General features: G+C 43.6%; 2 protein-coding genes across 23 annotated transcripts in view; one reads left to right on the top strand and one right to left on the bottom strand.

Moving 5' to 3' along the window:
* Positions 1 to 11,960, bottom strand: part of rbfox3a (RNA binding fox-1 homolog 3a) — a 553,564-nt gene that overhangs the window by 23,117 nt on the left and 518,487 nt on the right. For 15 of the 17 annotated variants that reach the window (XM_017306228.2, XM_081610324.1, XM_017306225.2 and 12 more), the window contains 3 exons: positions 7,614 to 7,706; positions 6,208 to 6,268; positions 5,283 to 5,336 (listed from right to left, as the gene is read on the bottom strand). In XM_017306228.2, the coding sequence (XP_017161717.1) occupies positions 5,283 to 5,336; positions 6,208 to 6,268; positions 7,614 to 7,706 (208 nt within the window). The remainder of the gene's footprint in view (positions 1 to 5,282; positions 5,337 to 6,207; positions 6,269 to 7,613; positions 7,707 to 11,960) is intronic. The other 2 variants (XM_017306231.2, XM_017306232.2) reach the window with 1 other exon arrangement.
* LOC145552644 (uncharacterized) overlaps positions 1 to 11,960 on the top strand; it is a 158,554-nt gene that overhangs the window by 95,315 nt on the left and 51,279 nt on the right. The window contains exon 5 of one of the 6 annotated variants that reach the window (XR_014088776.1): positions 154 to 168. The exons of the other annotated variants lie outside the window; for them this stretch is intronic. The gene's annotated coding sequence lies outside the window, so the exon portion shown is untranslated. Of the gene's footprint in view, positions 1 to 153; positions 169 to 11,960 lie in introns of those variants that run through there. 6 annotated transcript variants of the gene reach the window in all.

Raw genomic sequence — 11,960 nt, 5'->3', positions numbered from 1 at the left:
TGCGGAGAGAAAACGACTTTCAGAGAAAAGCCTCCACTTGGCATTGCTTACCTTATGACAGAAAACATTAGAGGGAGACGTGTGGCTCTGCTCTCTCTATGACAGAATGCATTATGTGGAAGACAAGGAAACAATAGATTTAATCTTTTCTAGGTGCGCCTCATCGAGCATCTCCCCTTCCCCAGCTCGCTGCTTTGTGTCGCACTCAGCAAGGATCCACATTTGCCGTTCTTCGCCAGCCTTGGCGTCCGGGCGGCTAATGGATGCCGCACCACTAGTTTCGCTCCACGGCTCTCGCACAGTTTGGACCCGATGGGTTTAAATTGAAGAGGAGCGATTCCAGGACAACCTGACTGGATGATCCGACAATCAGCTGATCTCTCGGGGTGAAAAGCGAAGGCAGATGTGAGAAAATGGCCAAGGCAAGATTAGAGGACAGCTAATGGGAACTTCAGGTCTCCGTTTAACCTTCAATCAGTCCGGAGTCTGTCTGATTACAGCCTGCAGAGGTGCATACAAACACACTGATCTACAGACATGATTAACTTGGGCTCCACTCTTCCTGCAATTGTAATTCCCTCACACACCTCCTGCACCGAGTCCATCAAAAAACAGTCAGCACCATTATCCTTCACCCTCTGGAAACACCCCATCGTCATCCTCGCCTCAACTTATTCAAGCTGTATCTAAAATTAAAATGTCTTAAAAAGTAAGTTATCCTTAAATACACTAATTTAAGACTATTTACTCTCATATGTAGTTTATTTTTCTTCAAGGACTTTTTGTTCAGCCAAACGTTTGAGTCGCACGCAGACACTTCCCCTCAGTTCTGGGGATTCGGGCAGTTGAGGCTAATACTACCTTAAAAATGATTGATTCTTCCTCACAATGCACATCTGAATGGCTGTTCCAGTCACAGATAGGAATATAAGAGAGTTATAACTAGGCTAACATAAAAACTGACGTAAGGGAGGGGATGTAAAAAATAAGCTCCTTGGAACGTGTACTTATGCTTTACTGTTCTTTTGCTTACTTTTTGTTTTAAATTTATCTTCTTTGTATAAAACTTTCTTTTATTACACGACATTCAGTGAAGTCGTACCTGGATAACTGGCTTTGTTGCATCTGTAATCGGTCGCTGTTTGCTGGATGTTTGCCATTGGCTCAGTTCTGTTGCTAATCCATACGATGTTTGATTTATTCTGTGCAAAAGTAGCAAACTGCTACATAACATATGCAGTTTTATTTGGTACTTTTCTTACATTTTGGTTGTGGCTGAACAGTCTGTACCGGAAGCACAGCTAATTTTCACGTGAGCTAAACGAGATTCTTCCACAGACGGTGGTTTTATTTCTTTTTTCTTTTTGTAAAGACAAAAACTATTTAACTGCATTTCCCCGGACTGATCTATGTGTCAGCGCACAACAATAAATGATTGTTTCCCATGAACACATGGGTCCGATAACCTTCAGTCAATCTGATAAAAGATGATTATTATATTATTATTATTATAATAAGGATCCACTAGAGGGCGCATTGACGGTGTAAATAGCTATCAGTCAAGTGAGTCCAATATACAATTTTCTCCTGAATTATCTTTGAACTAAATTATGACGGTTATTCATTAAGAGAATAAAAAGTAGCATTTTAGTTAACATAAATAAATCTGGACGTATTTGTTCAGCACAAATTAGCCAAAAGGTTTTAAAAATCTTAAATTGGAGTTGTAGAAACCTGCAGAAACCCAGTTTTTCTTCTTTCCTCGTTTCCATGACGAGTTTTGAGTGAATTCATGGCAGGGCGCCTCCGATCGGAGGGTACGAACTCGTTGGCCGGTTAATAGCATGAATCCAATCAGAAGGAAGCGTCGGCGCGCGCTCAGTGTTTGTGGCGTTAACCCCGCAGCTGGTTACAACCACTGAGCACCGTAATGAACAACGCTGCAGTCCGGCCCCGCTGCTTCCATAAAGCTGACAAGGAGACAGATTAGTGGTGCTTTTAAAAACACGCAGAGCCAGGTTTAATGTCTTCCACCATTAACATCATGCTCCATTAGTGGGTCCAGACACACATTCAAAGTTTGCATCTCATTTGGCCAGGTGACGCCCAGCGTTGCACCCACCCACTAGCATGCAGGCCACTTTGTTTACTGCTGCGGCACCAACCGGTGCCCCTTTTCCCCCAAAAGTGATTTATAGCGCTGACCTTGACATTTAAATTAGTCTTTTTTTTGGGAGCAGTGGACGTCAGAAAATGCAGTCGCTAAAGGGCACATACACCCTCGTTCTAAGGTGTTTCCTCCAAAGAAAAATAAATTATGCGTCTTCCTTTCTTTTTTGAAAATTTGTATGCAATCTGCATGCGGTGATGTATGTGAATGTAAACTCATAATGAGTTGGCGATAGGCTACACTGCTTCAATAATAACCCATAAATCAAAGACACTGTCACACCTTGGTAGGCGCGTGAAAAGCAACAACAGGCGCGGCGAGCGGGAGCACACGCCGGCTCCAGCCACCAAAGTCAAACACCTTTTCCAGGAGGGGCGCCGGGGAAAATATGAGTTATGTGCTGGAGGGCGGCGGGGTCACGCTGCACCTCATATGTCATCCGTGTCAACCTGAGAGGAGCTCAATACCTGCAGAGCCAGTCGGACCCGGGGTAATCCCGCTCTGTGCCGATGATGGGGTCATAACCGGCTCCCATAAAGAAAGATCTGATTTTCCACAAGGTTGAGCTCTTTAATACTTCCTGCTCAGATGCACCAGCGTTTAATCCACGCACCGGGGACCAAAAACAGCTTAATCTAATCAAGAGTCTGGAGCTTAATTATCCCCCTAAAGTACACTCCAACAATGAGAGGATCTGTCTACATATATTAAGACGGCAATTAGCCTTTCTTTTCTGTCATTTACACAGCTGCTGGATTTCCACCAGTCCTCAAGAAAACTCCACCTTAGTAAGTGAAGATATGAATTGGTGAGTGAAAAGCCACTCATCTGCTGTCTCTGTTGGAATTAGCTGCAGAGACGAGCGTGTGAGTGGTAGCCTGAGGGGGCGGCCATACGACGGCGCCTCTAAGTGACAGCTGTCTGCGGCGCCCAAAGCCTCCAGCGCCAGTAATGAAGAAAAGTTTGCCAATTACATGGCAACGAGCTAAACAGTGCAACACGCACATCCGCCTCCGAGGATTTCTCTTAGCCGTTTTAATCGTTCCTTTTCCGTTTCAACTCAACTCCAACACCTGCATCTGGTTTGTTTTGATGAACAGTAAAATCAAAACTAATATGAAACCGTGTAACGCTCGTCTAATTAATCATCTCCATTAACAGAGGAGCGGCTCACGCTGCACCACACCCATGTGTTCCTGCATGGCCGTTTGAGTCCATTCTGCATAAATTATGTAGTTTAAAATCACATTAGTGCACATTAAAACAGGAGAAAGGTAAGCACAGTTATTGTTTGCCTACCAGCTACTGCACACCATCATTTGTGCCAGCGCTAACTTTTATTGCCAGCTCTCTTCGTTTAATTGGGAGCCCTCAGTTGGAGGAGGAAGTGGAGCCAGGGGCCGATGCCGCAGACCCCGCCAGCCGCCCTCCCCCACCGGGAGGAGGAGCCAATCTACCCTGGAAGAGGTTAAGAGCGGGGAGCCGGCGTGAGGCTCTCATCCGTCATTCTCCTGAATGGGTTTTGAGGACAATAAACCTGTAGCGCCAGGACGAATGGAGACGAAGTGTGCTGTCAGCGAGCCAGGATTTATGGCTCCCAATTTCACTGATCTCCTGCACAGAAATGAGGACTGATAAACAGTGATTAATCGCCTTTATATCCCATTTTACTCCCACCGAAACTATATTAACCATAACTGAGACGATTTTGGGAAAATTCTCCAACATGATTCGGTTTTTTTGTTGTTTTGGGGTTTTTTTCCTGAAGGAGGAAACACCGTAAGATCTCAAGTCTTGTTTGTTTTTTTTACGAAAAGGAAGCAGTTTTTCACAGATTTTGTTTCAAAAATGCATCTCTTATTTATGTTTCCCATCTTCCCAGCTGGCAAGCATATGTTGTCGTTTAGGCTTGGCAAACTCCAGCGCCATGTCAAGACGACTTGAAAAATTAGCAGCCAATAAATCACGCAGCCCCTCCTGCTTCCCCTGCCTGGAGTGGTGGACCACACTCCCTCTGATTTATGAGATGATTTGGGAAGTGTGTGTGTGTGTGTGAGGAAAATAGAGGAAGTGTGCATGGAAGAGGAGACATGTATTAGTGTCTGTGTTCTACATAGGTTATCTATTTCTGTATGCTGCGATGCTTTGGTCTGAGAGTCTGAAAGCGGGGCAGGTGGTGGAGCTGCATGTAGGCCGGGAACCTGAACGTTCGCTTATATGACGCTCACATTTCGGTTTGGGGAAAATTCTTCCCGATCGCGTCCAGATGAATGAGCGTGAGGCCGTAAAAGGAGCGTGTCTGTGTGTGTGTGTGCAAATAATTATCAGAGGAAGATGTCGAAACGAAAGGAGTGCGGTGTGGGGGGGGAGGTGAGTGGGAGGCAGGGTGAGGGGTTGGGGCTGAAATAAAAATGATAGATGACTGCTTTCTGTCATGGACAGTTATTTAGAGGTTCGCCGTAAAGCTGTCCGGGGAATGAACAGATTTTAGTCTAATGAGCAGAAAGGAAAGCCGTTAAAGTGGCGCGATGTGCTCAGCACTTCTTCCAAATGAAATAGTACCATTTCCCCCTCATTAAAATGCAAAGGGTTCATATAACATACAGCAATAAAGCTGGCATGTCGAGGCAGGGAGAGATAGGGAAAACCCCACTGAGCTCATCTCGCTCCTCCATTACTGAGACCAGAAGGAATAGCGGCCTTCGACAGGGTGGGTGCCAACAATATCTCTCACTCAATCTCCCTTATTCGGTTAGCTCTGTAAAAGTCAATCTGGCGCACTTGGCAAATCCATCCACAGCAGCAGCCTCCACAATCTGATAACAGTTGCAGGGGCGCTTGCTCTTGAAATCATTTTTTCTCTCTTCTTTTCCTGCAGCTTTACAGTTGCACACTGCGCAAACAATGGCTCAGGCTCCCTCAGCCACTCGGAGCGGCTCGGATCATCCACTGCTTATCGGCGCCGCGCTCAGATTCACTTTGATTCACGGGGAATTTCATGTTCAGTCGCTTCAGGATGAACCCGATTGTAGGAATTCAGGGGGTCAGATCGGGATTGGCTGCGGCTGATAGCGGCGGAAAGGCACTGGGGGAAATAAGCAAACAGTCTTACCGGCATACAGTTCAGGTCCGTACACGGCTCCTACTACCGGGTTCAGCTTCCAGCCTGCACACACACAACAGCACAGCTTAGAAATTACAGTAAAAACTGGTTATTTCTTGTTCTGGCTGACGTTACGGCTGTGGCTGCATGGCGCAGCTTTCACAGCTGCCAGCGCTACGTTTACTTCAGTTACTGCTTTTTTATAGAAAATTTACTTTTTACTTTTACTTGAGTAATTTTATTTTGAAGTAAAATTTCTGCTGAATGAAAAACAAACAAAAATTCACCAGACAGACACTTTCAGCTTTAAGTTTTTTATTGAAAGAAACTGACTTTAAACATTTTATTTAGCCAGATTTTGATATTTCATCATCATTTTCTACCTGAAATACCAGCTTTATCCATCTGATGATGTAATTTTAAAATATTAAATAACTGATAATTTGATCAGTTACTCAGGTTTTACCAAGTACTTTTTACTTGAGTAAAAGTTTATTGAAACACTGCTACCGTCACCTGAGTACAGTTTTTGGATGCTTTGCCTACAAACACAAACATTCCCACCTGAAACATTTTTCGATACTGACGTAGAGATTTGAGATTTAAGTCGTTTTGCAAAAATGCAAACCTTACCACGTGTTTTTGATTTAAATTTCTAAGTACAAATAAGACAAAACTAACTTAAAATGAACTTTTCAGCAAATCAGTAATTCCTTAATGTTGATGAAAAAGTGCTTGCAGATGATTTTACATTTTTCTGAAGTTATGAGTGAAATATCCTCCCAGTAGAACCAGAACTTTTTAAAATGAATACTAATTATTGATGCTCTGCTGGAACAAATAGTGGATGATGCTGTCAGGTTAGGTTTTTATTTAACATAACTAGTTTAAATGTACGTAGATGAATCTTAAAGTCTAAGCAGTAAACGCTCACCGTTTGTGTAAGGGTTGGCCACCTTTTTGTTCGTCATCACTCGTGCGGTTGCGTTGTTCACCTGGCAGGGCAGGAAAAACGTTCTGGGATTAGACGCCAACAACACAACCAAACATTCAGGACGGCCACAAGCAAGCAGCAAACCAAAGGAGTGAAAGACATTCTCAAAATAAAATAAAATAAAATCTTTTTGTGCTTTTTGAATCAATTCTGTTTCAGATTATCAGACAGAAACCAGAGTTAAAATGTTTAGATGTGAAGTCTTGGTTTTAGTGAGCTTTTTTACGTCACTTTGTTTTGGAGAATTGTTTTAATTCAGTCACACTGGAGGATTTTTAAGTCTGGACTTTGATTAGGCCACTCCAAAGGAGAGCAGGATTCATGGTTCTGTCGATTGCAACAAACTAAATCCTGAAGCAGCAAAGCAAACGGCTGCAGGTTTCATTTTCAGCTGATTGCTTAATGGGAGATTTAATTGATCCATTTACAGAAATTGAATCAGGTGAAGGTAAAACTGTCACCTGAGGAATTCTGGGTAGAAAAAAACAGTTTTGAATGCAAGATGTATTTTTGAACCGTTTTGGTCTAATTACTGCTTCCATTGTGTTGATCTTTGAGAAAATGCAGTGTTTTATTTGACTTCATAAACCTTTAATGTCTTTACATCTGAGGCTCATTTATCCCTTGCAAGCAGTAATCAGGTCTGGCTTTTCTGAAAACGTGGTTTTTTATTTATTAATCAAGTGAGCGTTTACTTTTCCACACAGAGCCATGTTGGTTTAAACAACTTAATTTAAAGAAATTACCATTTAAAGTGCATTTTTTGAGTTATTTTATTTTATTTTAAAATGAATTTGATGATCTGAAACATTTCAGTGGCACAAAAAAGCAGCAGAAGAAGAAAACACAGCAAATTGTTCTTTCCATCAGAAATATTTCTGCTGCTTTAAAGAAAAAAAGATGAGAACATGCATCATTAGCCTACATGTCTGAGCACAAACGAGCATCTTCCAGTTTCACTAATTGGTTGCAAACCCAAATATATGCCAAAGAAACGGAGGAACTCCAGCCTGCGCTCTGAGTTTCCCCCGTCAACCTGACAGGAGCCACTTTGTAAACAAAAGCAGAATTAAAGCAGGCAACATGAAATGCAGGTTCAGATCTGATGATGGCATGCATTCATTCTGCTGTCAGGTGGTGATGGACAGCGGCTCGTCCAGCTGGACATGTATGGATCCCACGTTCTACTGAGAACAAATTACACGCACCATTATGCATGCATGCAACCACATCCACACACACACACACACACACACAGAGCAGCCACATGCTAATGCTTGGATTAGTTGGTAAACTGAGCACACAGCAGGCAGGAAAGGAGAAAATGTGGGAAAAAGTGGAAGCACCTCGATTTTGCGTCCCTCTACGATTGTACCGTTTAGTTTCTCTCGCGCACGATCGGCGTCTGTGCTTGTTTCAAAAGTTACAAACCCAAAGCCCTGAGAGCGGCGCGGTCGCCACAGGTGGAGGAAGAAAGGACACACAAAGGGAGAAGAGAAGGGAGAGAGGTAAGAAGACAGGAGAAGGTGAGCGGCGGCGGCGGAGTCGAGTTGTAAGCAGCCAGATTAATTAGAGGCAGTTAGTGAGGCGTCAGGAAACAGCAAACAGAGATCCGAGAACGGTGACACGACCTCACACGGCAACGCCAGCAGACCTGCCCGCTTTACCCAATTAAACGCCACAGCTGCCGTGGCACGGGCGAGTCAGGAGCCAGCGCATGCAGAACACGGCTGGCTGCCATGTTGGCGCTTTAATTATCAGCACAACTCGCTCCTATTGCATCACAGCAAAAACACTATTTCACCAAGTAGGTTTAGTTTCCAGCGCCAACAACTTGGTACTTTTAAAATGAGACTAAACTAACTGACAAGTAACTTTCCAGCAAGATAGAGCCAACAATTCCTTAATTTTGATTAAAAGGTGCACGTTCCACTGGCAGATTGTAAAGAAAATGTCTTGTTATAAATGGGAATATCTGCCAAACTAAACTTCTTTTATCAATTTTAAGAAATTATTGGCTCAAAACAAGCTCTTATATCTTACTAAAAAGTTACTTGTGAGTTAGTTTTGTCTTATATCGAGTCTACAAAGTTATTTTCACAAGAATTTAAATAAAAATCCATTTAAGTCTGGTAAGATATAGTAGTTTTGCAGTTTTCCCCTTAGTTTGAGGCCCAGGAGAAAAAGAGACGAGGATTTTCCTTCATGCACTGCAAAAACGCAAAAGCTCACCAAGTAGTTTGATTTAGGGTTTTTTTCTTTGTGTGCGAATATCTGAGTGCACTTGAAATAAGTCAAAACTAACTTACAAGTAACATTTGAACAATAATAATTCCTTAGCATTGATGAAAAAGCCAGAGGAACCAGTACTTGTATGAAACCAAACTGACTTAGAACAAGCTGAAAAAGTTACTTTAAAGTTGGTTCAGTCTTATTTCAAGTAAACTCATATTTTAACAAGAAACTAAACAAAAACACTTGGTTTTATGTTTTTTCTGTGTTACCCTTCGTTTGACGGAGCAAAAGAGGATTTCTCACCACAAGAACATAAAATCTTACCAATTATTTTTGTTAAAATTTCTAGTGCAAATATCTCATTACACTTCAAATAAGACACATTTTTCTGGGAGATATAGTTGTTTGTTTTAAGTGAATAATGACTTGACATTGATTTAAAAAGGCAGATTATTTCACTTACTTACAGTAAAATGTCGTCTTAGAGAGAAAACCTGCTTAAGTAACACTTTTTAAATCAATATTAAGGATCTGTTGAGTTAAAACAAACTGAAAAGTTATTTTTATGTTAGTTTTTTTTCATATTTAAAGTTTATTAAGACACTTGCACCAGAAACTAGACCAAAAATACTTTTGTGTTTTTGCAGTGTGAAACCTGATCTTAAAGGCTCAACATCTTAACAGAAAGTAGGAATAAAGACCAAAGAAACGATATTGACTAAAATATACCCAGCCTCCCTGCCCTCCCCCCCGTCCCCTGGGGGGGTTTGTCACTTCGCTGAGTTATGTGGACTGGGATCCTGGACCTGAGCCATTAAGACATTCTGGCCAAACAAGTCCCATTCCTGTAGTTTCTATATATACGCATGGCGGTGTGCAGGGAGCATGGCCGGCCGCTGCTGCCTGATAATTGCTGGAGGATGTAACGCATGTGAGAGACGGCGAGCGCCGCGATCCGCCGCGCACATCCAGGATCCCGGCTGCTACTCCTGGCATAAATAACACGGGACCTGTCCGCGGGGGGAACGCAGATAAAGAAATAAATTCAGGGGAAAAAAAAGAATTGAGGGCAGAATTAATCCTTTGGACACTCACCCGACTCCGTTTTTTTATCACGCCAAATAATTAGCTTACAAGAGGAGAGAGTGGAGGCGCCATTTTTCAAAGGAGACAAACATATTGAATGCAAATTGCCAAAGCTTCATAGGAAATAGATTATTTATTAATGGCCTGATAGGTTCATTATATAGCACAGAGAGCGCGCGAGGGAGAGAGGCATCATGGGTAATGGCTTTGTGGGGCACAAACAATAAATGCTTGTTACGGCGGAGGAGGCAGGTTTATCCGGTGCTCCATCTTGTCTGGCAGAAGAGGCTGAGCGCGGCAGCGGCGTTGGGGCGGCGGCTGCTTCCTGGACTCTCCACGCGCCCCAACGCCAGGCCAGTAGCCCCCAGTAACTCCCAGTAGCTCCCAGTAGCCTCCAGTAGTCCCCAGTAGCTCCCAGTACCAGTAGCTCCCAGTAGCTCCCAGTAGCTCCCAGTAGCCCCCAGTAGCTCCCAGTAGCTCCCAGTAGCCCCAGTAACTCCCAGTAGCTCCCAGTAACTCCCAGTAGCTCCCAGTAGCCCCCAGTAACTCCCAGTAGCCCCCAGTAACTCCCAGTAGCTCCCAGTAGCCCCCAGTAGCTCCCAGTAGCCCCCAGTAGCCCCCAGTAGCTCCCAGTAGCCCCCAGTAGCTCCCAGTAGCCCCCAGTAGCTCCCAGTAGCCCCCAGTAACTCCCAGTAGCTCCCAGTAGCCCCCAGTAACCCCCAGCTATGAATGGGAATCAATAGTATTGGTGACTCAGCTGTCGGCGTTATGAATGGAGAGCCGTGGAGCTTCTTCTACACTCTATTAAAGGAACAGCTGGATGAGCCGCTCACGCCGCCGCAGGCCTCACCTGTCCTGACTGATGCCGCCCGCAGCAACGCCTCGCTGCAGCGGCCATTTTTCCCACCTCTCCTGCTCAGCCAGTGTTTGGGATTGATGCGATCCGTGTCGGGGTTAAGTTCGGTCACCGGCCGCTTATTATGGATGAGTTTTAAAGTGCGTGATGGACGCATTGCCCGACACTTCGCCTCCCGGTTGGAGCTTTGTTTACTTGAAACTACAGCAGCTCCATGTTTGGGGAAAAATGCTGAGCTGCTTCTTATTTAAATAAATCTGCATATTTGTGACCTTTTTATGAAGACTAACAACCGGGGTGGGAACCAGCGAGCGCGGGGCCGAGCGCCGCATAAAGAGGGGAAGCCAGAAAGTGCTGAGAAAGGTAGTCGCACATTGTTAGTTTTGGTCTTATTATTGGATTTTTTTTTATTTATAACCAGAAGAAATGCAAAATAAGGCCAACTTCATCCTTCATGTGGCTCCTTTAGATTAATTTATTCAACATATGGACACATGATGTCCTATTTGTGAGGAACAGCCTAGATATGTTCAATATTGATAAATTATATTTATTTGGTTGTGTAACGATTGCTTGAAGCTGGACGCCCCCGTTTATTCAGGCGCATCTAAATAAATTAAAATATCATTAAAAAGTTAATTTGAGTCACTAAATCTAATTATGCAGATTTAAGAATGTATTTGTGGATGTTTGTAGCTAACAGAAAATTGGAATATTAAATCAAACTGATTTAAAAAGAATGATTTTAATCCAGAAATGTGTCCCTACTGAACAGCATCGGTTCTTGGTCTGGGCTCCTTTTGCATAAATTACTGCATCAATGCGGGGTAGCACGGAGATCAGCCTCAGCTGCTCAGGAAGTCCAGGTTGCTATGACAACAGCTTATAGATTCTCTACAGGGTTCAGGTCACACCAGTTTCAATCCAGTTCAATCAAAGAAAACTTTATTAATCCCAGAGGGAATTACATTTTTCATCCACACGACAACTGAAGCAACTTTCTACCGTTAGCAAAATGCTAAAGCTCATCAGGAGATCCAAATCCATTTGGGTTTTATTGCAACCTACATCACACTTTCTCATAGCAGCCATAGCAGCCAGTCCACTTCAATTTTTTCACCTGAGAAAAATCAGATTTGCGCCCATATGGGATATTCAATCATATCTTATTGATCCAAATCCAAATTTCATGTCATCGATGTGAGATGTGCATCATGGTTCTGCTGCAGAAGAAGCCAGACGCCGTAAATCTGGACGTAAACGACGGCTGAGGACGGATTTGTCTGACTCCACATCCAAACTGACCTGTGTACAGACGTCAGGCTGCTGCTGTTGGCTGGACTTTATTCATTTTTTTAGTCTTGTTCTGATTTGGTGATGATTCTGTCGGTTCTGACTTTATCCGATCTTAGCCGACGGCGGCCATTATCACCGCCGTAAACGGAGCGCCGCGGCGGGACGTCTACGTTCTTCTTCTGCGCATGCGGGCCGCCGTTCACAGAAGTCCGACTGCAGT

Source organism: Poecilia reticulata, chromosome 8 (assembly GCF_904066995.2).
Source record: "Poecilia reticulata chromosome 8, P_reticulata-male-v2, whole genome shotgun sequence".
Lineage (NCBI taxonomy): Eukaryota > Metazoa > Chordata > Actinopteri > Cyprinodontiformes > Poeciliidae > Poecilia > Poecilia reticulata.
The sequence above is the reverse complement of the archived record's forward strand: the minus strand, read 5'-3'. Positions and strand labels throughout refer to the sequence as shown.